This window comes from Neophocaena asiaeorientalis, unplaced genomic scaffold, assembly GCF_003031525.2.
Source record: "Neophocaena asiaeorientalis asiaeorientalis breed wild unplaced genomic scaffold, Neophocaena_asiaeorientalis_V1.1 scaffold1040, whole genome shotgun sequence".
In the NCBI taxonomy this organism is placed as follows: domain Eukaryota; kingdom Metazoa; phylum Chordata; class Mammalia; order Artiodactyla; family Phocoenidae; genus Neophocaena; species Neophocaena asiaeorientalis.
Genome location: NW_020171694.1, coordinates 40,291 through 56,701, shown reverse-complemented (window position 1 = coordinate 56,701; position 16,411 = coordinate 40,291). Strand labels below are relative to the sequence as shown.

Sequence of the window (16,411 nt, the reverse complement as noted above, 5' to 3'; positions counted from 1 at the left end):
GCAAGGGTGATATAATCATATATATATTTTAGGAAGATATACATATTTTAAAAAGAACATGCATTCATATGCATGTTTTTGGAGACAGCGTCCACTGCTTTCATCAAAGTGGACTGTAACCTCCCCCAAAATTAGAAATCAATGATTATGAGTAAAAAGAGCAGAAGACCATGGATGAAGCCATGGAGCACATTAAAAGAGGGGAAAACAGGAAATGAATGAAACCTGCAAAGGAGACGGGAAGAGGGAAGCCCTAAAGAGTGGAAAGAAAATCAAGTAGTTTTTGGCTAGAGAATGATTAAGAGACAGAAAATGCAGTCACAGCAGGTACTTCCCTACCCTTCCACCCCAAGAAGAGCAGTCTTGTGAACCTGGCAGCATCTCAGCCTTATCAACTTTCAAACCCTATCAATTCTGATCCTCTGGGTTAAGCTATTCTGGCCTTTGTCTTTCCAATGCCAACACTCTCCAAGAGGTTAGAGGAATTCTTCCAGTCCCTAGTCAGAAAAAAGAATCAGAGTTTGGCTGTATTAACTTATACTATACAAAGAAAGGCAAGTTGATAAATACAGGAAACTTAATTTACAAAATATCTTAACTAGAATCTGAGATAAGACTCGAATATACTTCTAAGCAATAATGTCATAAAATTTTCCTAAGATAGAATCAACAGCAGCAATTTGATTTATTCAAGGGTCAGGCAGAATGCATAAGTCCAAAGTGCCAGGCCCTAGACACTGAAGGAGTGACAGTTCACAATGAGTTTGGGGTCAGGTGTTTGTCCCTGGATCCAAATGGGCAGATCTGGCATAAAGAGGGAGCCTATCTGTGTTCTGAATTAAATAAATGAAACTTGTAGACATAAACTTGAAGTTGTGCCCAGAGATCCAAAAATCTATAAAACCTAAAACGCTTGCCAAAGATTCTGAATCACAAGTGTTCAGATTCTAGATTCTGTTTCTTCTATCATTTTCTCAGATCCTCTAAGTCTGGCAAATAAAAGAAGTGATAATTACTCATACTTACCTCAATGCTGAGCTTCTCCCATATATTGCTCTCCTTTACTTTGGGGACATTTTCATTTACATCATATTCATCTATAGCATCTGTTAGCTTCCAAGGAAACTTTATCATGAAGGTTCGAAGTTCATTAATGTAGCTGGTCAAAATGTTCACTCCTTTCTGTAGATGTTCATCTAGCTCTATGGAAAACACCAATGTGCCAATTTCATATACATAAATGTGTGTGTGTGTGTGTGTGTGTGTGTGTGTGCGTGTGCACAGACAGAATAAACTCTGAGCTATTATAAAGAAGTTTACAAAATGGCAAAATTCAAACTCAGCGTTTTCATGTCAAACAAAACATCTCTGAGCCTTCTCCTATTTACAAGTACGTCCATGTTTTAATATAACCCTTTTCACCCTCTTCACAATGATTAGTTCTTTCTGCCAAATTTCCCAGTGTTAAAACCCAATTCACTCACTCAGTTACACACTGACTTTACCCAACCTAAGCAAATGGCACTCCCCGGCTCACGCTCTCTCACGCAATAGGACCACTTATATCTCTGTCCTGACATAAGAATGGGCTAATTATCCCCTTCTTTGCTGCTGTTCTTACCTTCATTGTGAATAAAAAGCTCCTTTATTTGTTTGTTAAGGAAAGACAGTGTAAGATTAAGCAACTGTTCCGAAAAGTGTTTGCTCTGGGTTTCAGAATCATTTTCTCTAATTGCTGAGCAAAGTAAATCCAATGCTGGTGTCAGCTCTTCCACATCTGAGGAAAAACCAAAGAAAGGAACGTGAAGAACACCAGGATACTCCCAGTAAAATTAACCTATCCAGAAATACCATGCTGCAATATCTTAAAACATAAGACAAAGACTAATGTCTTATTCTCGAAAAGCTCACAAAACTTTCATGAAGTCTCATTACTTGCAAACTTTAGCTACTCTACTTACTACTAGTCATCACTTACCGGTACTACGAGTAACTACGATTTTGCTGACCAACTACTATATTTTAAATACTGTACTTGGTGTTTTATAAATGCTATCTCATTTTTTCCATTTAACAACCTGAGAGGTAGGTGTTATAGCCCCCTTTCCACAGATGAGGAAACTGAGGTTTAGCGAGGATAAATAACTTGTCCAAGCTAATTTGAAAGTATAGACAAAATTTGAATTTTAGCCTGTCTGATTCCAAAACCATTCTCTTAAACACACAGGTGAAAGCAAGGCCCCTGAATCCTCTATTTGCCAGCTTCAAATAAATAAAATGATTCCTGTTTATCTTAGCATTGGCCCCACCTCTAGAATTGTACCTGTGTGAGAATGATGGGAAACATGGATTTTACCCTGAGAAACCAGGTAAAGTTAGTCCTATGCTTCTTGTTTCCAGATCCATCCCCACTCTTCAAGGAAAAGCAGTGCAGCTAAGAGTGGAGTAAGGAGTAATCACCAACCACCCAACAGCAGAAGTGAGTAATGACCATATAATCATTGATGGAGTCCCCCTCAACACCACAAACCAGGCCTTTCTCTATAAATTCAAGCAGACTTAAAAAAACAATGGAGCATAAAAAAGTTAGCAATTCAAGAGGGAGGAGACCAAACTCTGCACGCAAAACAAAAGAGAATGTTTTTAAAAAATAAAATTTCTAATCCACATTGTCAGTAAGGACTAACGTTAAACTGATAGAAAAAGTAGGTTGTCATTTTCTCCACTTAAGAGTACAAATTGGTGAAACTTTTCTGGAGGGTAATTTATAAAAAAATTTAAGAATGTAAATTGTGTGTCTCTTTGACCTGTGAATTCCACATCTAGAAATTAATCCCAATAATTGTACATATGTGAAATTACACAAACACACAGCATTTATAGCACATTGCCAATAATAGTAAAAATTAGAATCAACCTAATGTGTAATAGGAGTTTGGTTGGGTAAATTATGGTACAGCCCATACAATGAAATTCTATGCCATCATAAATAATAGGTATATCTATCATTATCAAGAAAGATGTCTGCAACATATTATCAAGTGAAAAAAAAAAAAGCAGATTATAAAACTTTATGTACAAGGGAAAACACACTTTATTACCCTGTCCTCTAAAGAGAGGATTTGCATGACTACCTGGTCCAAGAAGAAAAGCAGAGCTCCCGTTTATTAAAAATGAAAGTCAAAGTCTTGAAAAGAAGTGTTGCTAATGTAGCAAAAAAGCAGAAGAGTCAGGCTGAAAAGTCTTATAACAAGTCCCAGTCCCCAACTCGGCCAGCTGCACTGCCACTATACATCAATATCTCAGACAACTGCAAGAGCTGGAAATTTTTGCAAATGAAGTTTATTCTCTTTTGAATAAAATGCTCTTGAATTTGAAAGATCATCTCTTCTTTGCATACCAAAGATACAAAGCACAGTACAGGATATGAATAATCAACGCATATGATAAGAACATTTATAGATTCTCACAACTATCTCAAGATTCCAGAAAGTAAATAAAATGTTATGACTGACTCCTGGCAAATAAATAAGGCATCAGAAAACACAACAATAATTTGAAAGTGATTAAAAAGGAAAAATGATAAATACAAATGTAGAAGTCTCTACACTACTTACGTTTTAAATATAAATGGGATGGAAAGTGATCAAACTGATCAGGTACAGAAGATTTTGAGGATGGACTCAAAAGATTTTCCTTGCTCTTCAAAAAGAAATCTACTGTGTCCAGCTGACGATTTTCTATTCCTGCCTGAGGTGGGAGAAAATCAGAAAAAAATTACAATAGGAAAAAAAATTGGGATACAGATTTTTTAAACTTTACAACTTAATGTACTTACACAAAGAGACACAGACTATCTTTTTTTTTTTTTTAAGATTTATGTTTATTTATTTATTTTTGGCTGCATCAGGTCTTTAGTTGCAGCACGCGGGATCTTCATTGAGGCATGCAGAATCTTTCATCGCGGCGCACAGGCTCTTTGTTGCAGCGCACCGCCTTCTCTCTAGTTGGGGCGTGCGGGTTTTCTCTCTCTAGTTGTGGTGCGCAGGCTCCAGGGCGTGTGGGCTCTGTAGCTGTGGTGTGCAGGTTCCAGAGCACGTGGGCTCTGTAGTTTGTGGCACACAGGCTCTCTAGTTGAGGCGCGTGAGCTCAGTAGTTGTGGCGTGCGGGCTTAGTTGCCCCGCAGCATGTGGGATCTTAGTTCCCTGACCAGGGATCAAATCCGCGTCCTCTGCATTGGAAGGCAGGTTCTTTACCACTGGACCACCAGGGAAGTCCCCACAAGACTATCTTTATCTTGCAAGAGTACGTGAGTTCTAGTGAGGATTCTGACAATGACCGTATGACTTGGGGCAAGTCTCTGTAACCTTTCTGAACTTCAGTTCTGCTTTAGTTCTACCATTCTGTAATTCTAACACCATTCAGAGCTAGGTACTCAGGGATCACCCTCACAGTTATCGTCTGTTTTAATTAAAATGTTAAAGCAGTATGATAAAAAGTTAAACTGAAAAAGCAGGCTAAATACAGACTCCCATTTCTAAAGTAGGCATCTGAGGAAAGTTTTCTATAAAGAACACGTAAAAATCACAGATTTAAAAATATATATACAGTTGACCCTTGAACAACTCAGGAGTTAGGGACGCTGACCCTCCCGTGCAGTGAAAAACCCATGTATAACTCTACAGTCATCACTCTGAATCAGAGGTTCCACACCCATGTATTCAACCAACCCTGGATTGTGCAGTACTCACTATTGAAAAAAAGTCATCATACAAGCGGACCTGCGCAGCTCAAACCCATGTTGTCCAAGGGTCAATTACGTGTGTGTGTTTATAAGATATACCTTTAAATGCTCAGTTGAACTGGAAAGAAAGAGAAAAATCCTCAGAGAGTACAAACAAATCCCTGATGACCTAAATAAAGCAGGGGCTGAAAAACAGGGCCCACCAACCAAATTCAACTCCTGTCTGTCTTTGTAAATGAAGTTTTATGGGAACATCCGTTCATTTACCTATTGTCAATGGCTATAATGGCATATCTGAGTATTTGTAACAGAAATCTTCCTGGAAAGCCTAAAATATTTATTCTCTGGTCCTTGACAGAAAAAGTTTCCCATGCCTAGCCTAAAGCACTGTGCCTAAGAATCACCTGGAGAGCTTGTTAAAATGTGGATTGCTGAGCCCATTCCCCAGAGATTCTGATTCCCTAAGTCTGGGTTGGGGCCTGAGAATTTACATTTCTAATAAATCTGCTGGAGATGGTGATGCTGCTGGTCTGGGGACCACACTGAGAATCAGTGGGCTGAAGTTCTGGGTGCTAGGCCAGGCAGGCTAGGTGAGAGGTATTGGTGAAAGTTATGTGTAAAGGAAGAAAAGAGAGGATAAACCTAGGGTCTATGCACAGTGACAATCTCCAAAAGAGGATGAACTAGAAAAATTACTCCACCAGAGGGAGACCATAAACAAACCACGCCTTTGCACTAGGTAGTGAAAGGAAAAACTATACTATGTATGGTTAAATAAGAATATTAGTGCTCTTAGGAGATATATGGTAAAGTACTTAGAATGAAAAGTTACAAAGTTTGCAACTTTCAAATAGTTCAGCAAAAATAAGAAGTACACATACAGTTAAAACACGTGGCAAAATGTTAACAGTCGGTAAATGGGAAAGAGGTAAATGGATGCTCATTTTATTATTTTTATAATTTTTCTATAAATTTGAAAATTTTCAAAATAACACATTTAAAAATAATGACCAAATAGTAATTCTGGAAATTAAAAAAATAAAAATTGAAACTAGATACTCAGTGGATGTATTTAATACCAGATTAGATATAGCTGAAAAGAGAAGTAATGAGCTGAAAGACTGATATAAAGGAATTATCCAAAGACATGAGTTAAGAGAGGTTAAGAGAAACTGAGGAAAGTATGAAAATTCTAACTACTTCTGACTGAAGTACCATTGTGACAACTGGAAAACGCACATTCAATTTTCACACACATGGAACATTTATGAAACTGAGTACTTACTAGGCTATACCTGAGTCTCAATAAATTCACTCGTTTGTATGTGGGGGGAGACTAAGGCCAAAACAATGCTGTAATACCACATCATCCTAATTAAACTCACTACACGGACACACTATGTATAAAGACAGAGGCTTTACAGTCACACTGCCTGGGTTCAAACCCTGGTGCTACTGCTTAGTGTCCAAGTATATCTGTATTAGAATTCACAACCTCTCTGTGTTCCCTCACCTATAAAACGGAAATAATAAACAATATTTATCTATAGATAAGAAAATTAATGAGCTAGCATCTGACTATTAACATTAATATTTAGGAAAAATAACTATAGGAAATAACCTAAGAGTAAACACTACTCCTTCTGAATAATAGATTTGTAAGAGACTAATTTTCTTTTTTCTCCTATTCTCAAATTTTCTACAATAAATATTTTGTAGTATATAAAGGTAAGTTTTTCAACAAATGGTGCTGGACTATTGAATATCCACATGCAAAAGAATGAGGTTGGGTCCCTTCCACTGACCATACATAAAAATTAATCAAAATGCATAAAAGACCTAAACGTAAGAGCTAAAACTATAAAACTCTTATAAGAGTAAATCTTCATGACCTCAGAATAGGCACTCATTTCTTAGATATGACACCAAAAGCCCAAGTGACCAAAAAAAAAAAAAACCCCAAAAACAAAAAAAAAGGTAAACTAACTTCATCAAAATTAAAAACTTTTGTGTTTCAAAGGACACCATCAAGAAGGTGAAAAGACAACCCACACACAGAACAGGAGAAAATATTTACAAATCATATATCTCATAAAGGTCTAGAATATAGAAAGAACTCTCAGAATTCAAAAATAAAAACAAATAACTCAATTACAAAATGAACAAAGGATTTAAGTAGACATTTCTCCAAAGAGATACACACATGGCCAATAAACATTTGAAAACATGTTCAACACATTAGTCATTAGGAAATGCAAGTCAAAACCACAATGAGATACCACTTCACTTTGACTTCAGAGCTAGTAGGATGGCTATGATAATAAAAAATTGGACAATAACAAGTTTTGGTGAGAATGGAGAGCTACAGGAACTTCCATACATTGCTGGTGGGAATGTAAAATAGTGTAACCACTGTGAAACTGTGAAAACGGTTTGGTGGTTCTTCAGAAAGTTAAATGACTTCATAATTCCACTGCCAGGTGTATACCCAAGAGAAATAAACACACATGACGACACAAAAACTAGTACACCACCTTTCATAGCAGGATAATCCCTAACAGCCAAAAAGGAAAAACCAACTAAATGTCCATCGACTGATGAATGGATAAAAAACATCTGCTTTATCCACATAATGGAATGTTATTCAGCCATAAAAATGAATGAAGTACTGACACATGCTATATGGATGAGCCTTGAAAACATGCCAAATGAAAGCCAGTCATGAAAGGCCACATTTTTTATAATTCCATTTATATGAAATCGTCAGAATAGGCAAATCCAGAGACAGAAACAAGATTAAGTGTTTGGAAATTAGGGTTTGTGAGGAATTGGGAGTGACTGCCAATGGGTATGCTGTTTCTCTTTGGGGTGATGAAAATGTTATGGAATTAGACAGGATGGTTGTATAACTCTGAATATACTAAAACCCACTGAATTGTACATTAGATAGGTGAATTTTATGGTATGTAAACTATATCTCAATAAAGTTGCCACTAAAAAAAGTCTGGTACATAACATTATTAACTTCCAGTTTTCGACCTTGCTGGGCTGTGTGGTACAGTAGAAAGTGCCCTGATTTTGATTCTAGACCCTGCCTTATTAGTATGGCTATGGGCCACTCACTCAACCCTTCTGAGCCTTACGTTTTTCATCTGTAAAATGAAATGAATAAAAACTACCCAACCCGTCCCATGTGGTTATTTTAACACAATTTAGAGAATGCATAAAAAAGACTGTTTGTGAACTATAAAATGTTACATAAATTCAGGTATGTCACTACCACAGCTGGATTAGAGGATTAGGGGCTACAGAGTAGGAATAAGAGATCACTCCTGCTCGAGCTTTCCATAGCTTGTTTCCACTTCATTTATTCTCATCAGCTTATTGTTGCCTCCAACTCTTGTAACTTTTTTTTCTTAAATAGTGTTTATTATAATCTTTTATCTTTTAAAGCCAAAAAGGGTAAACTGCTAAGCAAAATTAGGGTAACAAAACAGCCAAAACTAAGCAAATGGATGGGTAGAGGCTACAGATCCTTTGCCGCTAGGTTAAATGAATCTCCGAAATTGTTAGTCAAGTAACGGTAGATGACAGAAAATAACCAAGCAAAGTTCTACAGACATTTAATTCTGTTACCTCTAGCGCATGTATGGGGATGGAGCACCTCCCCCAACCATTGAGATGGCAAAGAGAGTCCACAGTGCTGGCACTTCCATGGATCATTAGCCTATTTAAAAATTCCTCTTGAGTCAAACCAAACAAAATCAGAGACAGTCCATCTTCTAGAAGAAAAACAAGTTAGCTTTAATAAATTATTAGGAGTTAGGTTTCAGGATTATGACAGGAATTTCTAATTACTCAATACTTCAGCACTGTAATTACAAACAGGTTTACTGGGTACTAGTAACTAATGCCCTTAGGTAATAAATTCATCATAATTTTTCGAAGAATGTTATTTTTTAAAACAGTAACTGCAAGACAAATGCTCATAAGGACAATGCATCCTATGAAATGACACTGAATCTCTCTTTTCTACATTGTACTATATGGCACAATCAATACCTGGAACCTTTAACTATTTACTGAGATGTCACATTTCTGGTTTACTAAAATAAAACAATAGCATGCTCTTGACACAAAGAAATACATGATTACCAAAACTGAGATAATGAAGAAGAAACACACGGTTAGTTCAATGAGAACACTCAGTAGTTTTACAGGAGGTTATGGCATAAATGCTGAATCAATGTATATCTGACACACCAAACCCAAATGCCTACGGGACCAAACAGGTGGGGAGAAGAAGTGCAAGAAAACCTAACCTGAAAGAAACTAACCCATCTAAGAGCACTGAAATTTGGCTCCAATCCATAAACTACTATGAGAGATGAGGGGCAGTGTGGCAGAGCTTTTAATTTTTCAGTAACAACTGAAATTCCAGATTTCGTGTGAAACCCTCTAATTTTACATGTTTATAATAAATAGAATCTTTTTTAAAATGCCTAGGTAGAGCTTCCCTGGTAGCGCAGTGGTTGAGAGTCCACCTGCCAATGCAGGGGACGCGGGTTTGTGCCCCGGTCCAGGAAGATCCCACATGCCACGGTCCAAAAAAAAAAAAAAAAAAAGCCTAGGTAGTGTAGGCCAAACAAAATGAATCTGAGTTCATGCATGGCCCATGAGCTAACAGCTTGCATCCTTTGCCTGTACAGACTGAAGTCTCATGAATGACTCGCTGGGTTAAAACCAACCTTTCTTACTCTTAAACTCTTCCTGACTCAGTCCTAGCATTTAGCTGAGCAGAAATAACCTTAATTAAAAATCAAACACGTGGGCTTCTCTGGTGGTGCAGTGGTTGAGAGTCCGCCTGCCGATGCAGGGGACACGGGTTCGTGCCCCGGTCTGGGAAGATCCCACATGCCGCGGAGCGGCTGGGCCCGTGAGCCATGGCCGCTGAGCCTGCGCGTTCAGAGCCTGTGCTCCACAACGGGAGAGGCCACAACAGTGAGAGGCCCGCATACCACAAAAAAAAAAAAAAAAAAAAATCAAACACATGAGACATTACTGAAAGCAACACCAAATTTTCTCCATCAAAGCCTAGGCTTAGAGGAGTAGGCACCACCACCACCCAGGCAGCAGAAGTAAAATAGATAAGAGAGCACCTCTCAGCATGGATTTCAACCTGATACAAGACATTCTCACCTGTCAAAACAAGGCACAGTTGCTGGTCTCCACCACTGTCTACAGGAATACACTTCTTGCCCAGCGAAACACACTGCATGCTCTGGGTCTCCAAATCCCACAGGACAATGGTACAGCCCGTCCTTTCAACTGCCCAAGTAAACAGCGCAGTGAAGCCTGTCACAGACATACATGTAAGCTCAAGGGGTTCCTCCTGTTCACTGATGTGTATTCTTTTCCATGATCTTCCTGAATCACTGGTCTTGGCAGGACCTTTCTGTGGAAAACTATACTGGCTGCACATTACATCCTGTGGAGTGAAGGCCCAGTTTGGCACACTGGTACTGTGGTTACCAGATTCAGGGGGCTCCAAATGCAAAATATCCTGGAACCACGGAGCACAACAGGTACCTTCCAGCTTGGAGTTCTTTATTGTTTCATTCAGTGATGACAGCTGGGCTTTCCAAGACCTGGAAGATAGGGCAGAACTTACATCTGTGACAGTGAAAGGCACAAAGTAAAGCAGTAAACCAAGCAAAGATGCACTTAGGAAAATAAAAGTGTCTACCTCTGTAAAGACTTTTAGTGAAAAGGTACAGTGTCAGCATGACAAAAAATGGAAATAATAAAGTAAATCCAAAAAGGAGGTTTCTGTACCGATCAACTTGGAAGGAAAACTTGGTCAGTTTCATGTTGTAGTCAGAATTAACAGGATCATCTTCATCTATCCCCTTAGGGCCTTCAATAGGAATGTCTTCTAGTGTTCTTTCACATAGTAGGTGTCCTGGGTATTGCCTATGTTTTAAAAACAATAGTCATGGTAAAAAAAACTGATGATCAAACAAAATCTGTGTTATTATTGCTCCTGTTAAAAATGGAAGGGCGGTGGGGGTGGGGGTGGGGGAACTTCCCTGGTGGTCCAGTGGTTAAGAATCCACCTTCCAATGCAGGGGATGCGGGTTTGATCCTTGGTCAGGGAACTAAGATCCCACATATTGCGGGGTGACTATGCCCGCACGCCACAACTAGAGAGCCTGCGTGCTGCAACTACAGAGCCCATGCGCTCTGGAGCCTGAGCGCCACAACTACAGAGCCTATGTGCGCTGGAGCCTGTGCACCACAACTAGAGAGAAGCCTGCACGCTGCAACTAAGACCCAAACGCAGCCAAAAATAAAATATATATTTTTTTAAAAATGGAAGGGGGTATGGGATGGAGGTGTTACAGAGTAGAAAGAGTATAGACGATAAGTTTCCCTGACCCAGACTCCTTACCTCCATTGCTTAAGGCAGATTGATAAAGTCAACCTTAAAAGTCTGACCCACCTGTAACTATGTGTGAAGATAGATGTCAACTAGATTGATTGTGGTGATCATTTCACAATATACCCATATATATGTTGTGTATATGAAACTAATATAATGTTTATGTCAATTAAAAAAAATTTGACCCTTAAGGGAAGTTAGCTTTATGTAGAGATAAAAGCATGGATTATCTGCTACATTGTAGATGTTGTGCTAAACACTTTACCTAAACTAAGGTATTGGAGCCTTTCAACAACCCTATGAGGTAAATAGAAGCCAGTTTTGTAGGTACAGAAAGTAAGGCTCAAACAGTGGAGCTGAATGTGAACCAGGTGAATGTGACCGTAAGCTCAGGTTTTTAATCACTCACCATAGCACCACCACCACAAATTAAGACTTGGGCTGAGACCCGGGGAATACATAAAAGCTAGGAAAGCAAAGTATGAGTGCAGGTGTGGATGGAGAGTGTATGTGGAAAGAGGGCTGTCACGTTGCAGAAGCACAAAGAAGGCTACGGTGGTTAAAGCATAGTGAATGAGAAGCAAGGTGGTGTGAGATGAGGCTGGAGAGCTTGGCAGGAGCCAGATGGGGTCAGGTTTTATGGGCTACTAAGGATTCTTAGCTTCTATCTTGGGGTGAGGGGGGCGCGGGAAGAAGCTAAATAAGGGTTTTATGCAGAGAAGCCATATGATCAGACACAGAAGAGTAGCTGTGGGGAGAATGGGATGCATGTAAACCCCCTGAACACTTAAATTATTAACCCTTTCAACAATTTGAAGGTAACAGCTTGATATACATTTGTCAAGGAGATGGTGTTAGAGAAGGCAGGGTGACAGTGAGAAAACATGATCCATGGAGAAGGTAGTTCCCGCACCAACAAAAGATACATACCCTGCCCCAGATGTTCATACCTAGCTATACTCTGATAAGACATGCATTGTAACACCACCACTCTGGCTACTCCGTAGATGATGGATTTGAGGGGGGAAGAACAGATATGGGGAGACCAATTACGAGGCTGGTAAGCTAGTTCAGGTAAGCAATGATAGCAGAATAGATCACAGTGATGACAGAGGAGTTAAGACAACTGGGCAGATTCAAGACACACTCAGGAGCTAGAATGGCTAGGACCTGGTGATTAGCTGGATGTGGATCTAATACTTAAAAGAGGCTAAAGATCTAGAAAAGAGAGGAAACAGAAAATGGTCCCTGAGAAGGAGGGAAAGAATGGGGTCCAGAGTACACACAGAAGGACTGGCCTTCATAGGAGGAGGGAATCTCTCCATTGTAACAGGACGGAAGATGGAGAAGACGAGTGCAGGAAAGTGGGTTTGCAATTTAATGTGAGAAACTGAAGGAGTTCCCATTAGATGGGTTCTACTTCATTTATAAAGTTGGAGGTAAAGTCATCTAAGAACAGTTGGGGGTAAAGAGATGAATAAAGGTTTGAGGAAAATGGAGGTTTAAAACGTTGTAAAGAATGGACTCATGGGCTTCCCTGGTGGCGCAGTGGTTGAGAGTCCGCCTGCTGATGCAGGGGACACGGGTTCATGCCCCGGTCCGGGAAGATCCCACATGCCACGGAGAGGCTGGGCCCGTGAGCCATGGCCGCTGAGCCTGCGCGTCCGGAGCCTGTGCTCCGCAATGGGAGAGGCCACAACGGTGAGAGGCCCACGTACCGCAAAAAAAAAAAAAAAGAAGAATGGACTCATGAAAAGTCATTGTAAAATTTCCAGGCAACATGAGAGACCACAGAAGACAGTGAATGTGAACTTATAGTGGTATCAATTTTCCTCTGTGGTTTTCTCACAAGTGCTCAGTTGCTTGAGTGCAGGGAACAAGAAGAGAGAATAAAAAAAAAAAGATTTGTCAGATCAAGTGCTACCACAGGGCAGGAGCAAGAGTTTAGGGCCCATTCAAGAAAGTGACTGAAATGACAGGTCACGGAATCTATGCTGTAAAGGGAGGGCAGTGAAGACAGAGGGGGCTCCTGTCTTCACTTGGGAAGTCAGCATATTAGAAATTCCAATGAGGTCAGATGAGAGAAGTGGTGGTACTTGAGTAAGCAAGCTGTACAATCTGGCAAGTCGTGCTCAGAGTGGTATGTGTAGAAGAGTGATTTGCGGGAGGAGCTGTTTCATATAATGACAAAGCCCAGGGTATGACTATCGGAATGGACAGCTAAGGTAAACTGGAAGGAAAAGTCATTGACAGTGAATTGAATGAACAAACCATGAGGAGCTTACATGGAGCTTACAAACTCTGTAGGAAACACAAAAAATTAGAGAAATAATACAAGACTATACACAATTAAGTGCTAAACTGTAGTTCAAAGCAAAAGTGCTACAGAAGTCCAAAGGAGAGAAAAATTATAAAATGAGTAGAAATTTACAAGTGGAAGGGATTTTAGTAAGGAATGACTTCATTAAAGAGGTGGATCTCAAAGCATGAATAGGACTTGATAAAATGAAAAGGGGTGGCTGACTTTTTGTATGGCAGGAAAGAACAACTAGGGTCAGGAGGCAGGGATGGTAAAAAAAAAAACACTGTTAGGTTTCAGAGTACACTTAGAAAATAAACATGCAGTCAACTTCCTCAAGAAATTATACTAATTAAAGAGCACTCATGTAAATAATTAACAAATAGCGATCACTCATTTAGTTGGACAGGACAGATCCCTAAATTGACTATAGGGAACAGAACAGCAGCTCTTCACTGGCTGATGTTACAGTGGCTGAGTTCAATGAAATTTGTTCAAAGGGATGTGCCTGGTGCCCACTTCAGTGTTCTTCTCTTGGGGTGCTGCCAAAACATCTGGAGGAACAGAACCCTACACTCAAGGATCAGAGTAGCTGAGTGGGCGTTCCTTCCCCCCTCACCTGTCAAATTATTTTCCAAGGAAGTTAATTAGAAGGTAACTCTACACGTACAGGATATATTTTAGTCAGTGAAAATGGCCTACTGATACACAAGCACACAGTCTGAAAATGTGATAATCATCCCTGCTCAAAGATTTAAAAAAAAAAAGTATTAAAAGGCCATTGAGGGGCTTCCCTGGTGGCGCAGTGGTTGAGAGTCCGCCTGCCGATGCAGGGGACACGGGTTCGTGCCCCGGTCCGGGAATATCCCACATGCCACGGAGCAGCTGGACCCGTGAGCCATGGCGGCTGAGCCTGCGCGTCCGGAGCCTGTGCTCCGCAATGGGAGAGGCCGCAATAGTGAGAGGCCTGCGTACCGCAAAAAAAAAAAAAAAAAAAAAAGGCCATTGAAAACAAATGAAAAACTCACAGTAGTAAGAAGTTCTGGCTGATATGTGAAGATGAAATTAACCCTTTTTTGTAATCCAGACAATGAGCAATAAACCCATCAAAGTGCATTCCCAATTACTCAAGGATATGTTTATTTCATTCATATTAAGTTAGGACCAAAAATCCTAACAGTTTGAAATGTCCCTTAATACTGAAAGTCATAAATGTGGATTACCCTACTTGCAAGTTTCAATAAACAGGGTGGTGTGTGTGTGTGTGTGTGTGTGTGTATGCACATTCACATACACACATATTCCTTTCAAACATTATAAAATCAGAAGCAATTAGAATTTCTAAATCAAAAAGCTACGCAAAGAAATACTCAATTTTCACTAATATATTTAGGAAGTGTGTGGGCCCTCAAAAGGAAGCACCTGAGGAAATCCTAAAATGGAGAAAGCACAGTTAATACATCTTGTCAAAGTCCTTAAATGAAAAGTGATCCCCTAGGCAGCCAGGACCCTAACCCACATAAGACACAATTCTAACACAGGGTAAATCCCATTTTTCTTCTACTCTAGTATTGAGAAGAAGTGAGTAGATAATGTATAACAGCTAAGGGCTTTTAAAATTGTGCTTGGTTACTTTTCATTTATGATCATATAAGCCATATATAATAATAATAAACATAAATCAAAATCAAACTTGGATATGTATCCAGAAATAAAAAGGTAGCCAGTGGTCACTTGTACATACTTTTATATAGTAACAAGCTCACTAGGTAGTAGCTAGAACGTGATCAAGCAAATAGAAGGAAAAAAACTGGTTAAAAGAATAAAAAGAAGCTAACAAGTACATTTTTAACCTCTTATGGCTCTAATTATTTACCTGAAATCAGAGAAGGAAGTAATCTACATACCTGAAATACAAATTTAAGTTAAGAGCAATTGCAGTGTTGGAGGAGCTGACAATCACTACAACATCTAGGTCTTGAGACACTTTCAATGAAGTAAAGGAAGAACTCTTGGCTGGCTCTTGTTGCTGCTCATTATACATATCTTCTTGAGGAAGTGCCAAATCCACATGAGCTACATGTTTACCATCCACAGTGTCAAAAATGTCTTGGAGTTAGAGTTAAAGAAAACGTCAGCCTTAAGTATGCCTAACCATTTAAAACACAGGACGAAATAAGAGTTATAGACTTCACTGCTCCAACCTTGTAGGAATAATAATAGAAGGAAGACGGACACTAAAAATCCCATCATATTAACCAGGTGACTATGAAGTTGGGGAACCAATAAACAACCTGATAGAGAGTTCACTCAACAATACTTGTTGAATCTCCACTCTGTGCCAGGCCCTGAGACAGCAATAATATTTTCCACTAGTGTTCTACAACAGTGCTGTCCAAAAGAAACAACGCGAGGCACATTTGTCACTGTAAATTTTCTAGCAGCCTTATTAAAAAAGTAAAAAGAGACCAGTGAACCTAATTTTAAGAACGTGTCATTTAACCTAGTATATCCAAAATATCATCTCTATATGTAATCAATATTAAAAAATTGAGATATTTTACATCTTTTTCACATAAGTGTTCAACCCTAGTTATTTTATACTTATAGCACATCTCAATTTGGACAATTAAATTTTCACTGGAAATATCTGGTCTGTATTTAGACTTCAAAAATTTATATTTAAGAACTTGGAACAGCCAGAGTTGTTCCAAACATACTCAAGAGATCTCCAATAACTCAATCAAGTATCAGACTTTAAATGTAAAGTAATTAAATACAATTAAGAATTCAGTTCCTCAGTCACACTAGCCAAAAAATTTCAAGTGTTCAACAGCCACGTATGCCTACTGCCTACCATGTCGGACAGCTCAGTTCTGTAACCTGGCAGCAAAAATGAGGTTAATCCAAAAAAAAAAAAAAAAAA

The 16,411-nt window shown here is 39.2% G+C and overlaps 1 protein-coding gene across 4 annotated transcripts in view; it reads right to left on the bottom strand.

Moving 5' to 3' along the window:
- Positions 1-16,411, bottom strand: part of SPG11 (SPG11 vesicle trafficking associated, spatacsin) — a 76,229-nt gene that overhangs the window by 54,895 nt on the left and 4,923 nt on the right. For all 4 annotated transcript variants that reach the window (XR_003002580.1, XM_024740601.1, XM_024738784.1 and 1 more), the window contains exons 4-10: positions 15,393-15,594; positions 10,580-10,717; positions 9,944-10,392; positions 8,381-8,526; positions 3,618-3,750; positions 1,622-1,777; positions 1,027-1,202 (exon numbers count right to left, since the gene is read on the bottom strand). Coding sequence is in view for 3 of the 4 variants with exons in the window: in XM_024740601.1 (XP_024596369.1) it covers positions 1,027-1,202; positions 1,622-1,777; positions 3,618-3,750; positions 8,381-8,526; positions 9,944-10,392; positions 10,580-10,717; positions 15,393-15,594 (1,400 nt within the window). In the remaining variant the exon portion in view is untranslated. The remainder of the gene's footprint in view (positions 1-1,026; positions 1,203-1,621; positions 1,778-3,617; positions 3,751-8,380; positions 8,527-9,943; positions 10,393-10,579; positions 10,718-15,392; positions 15,595-16,411) is intronic.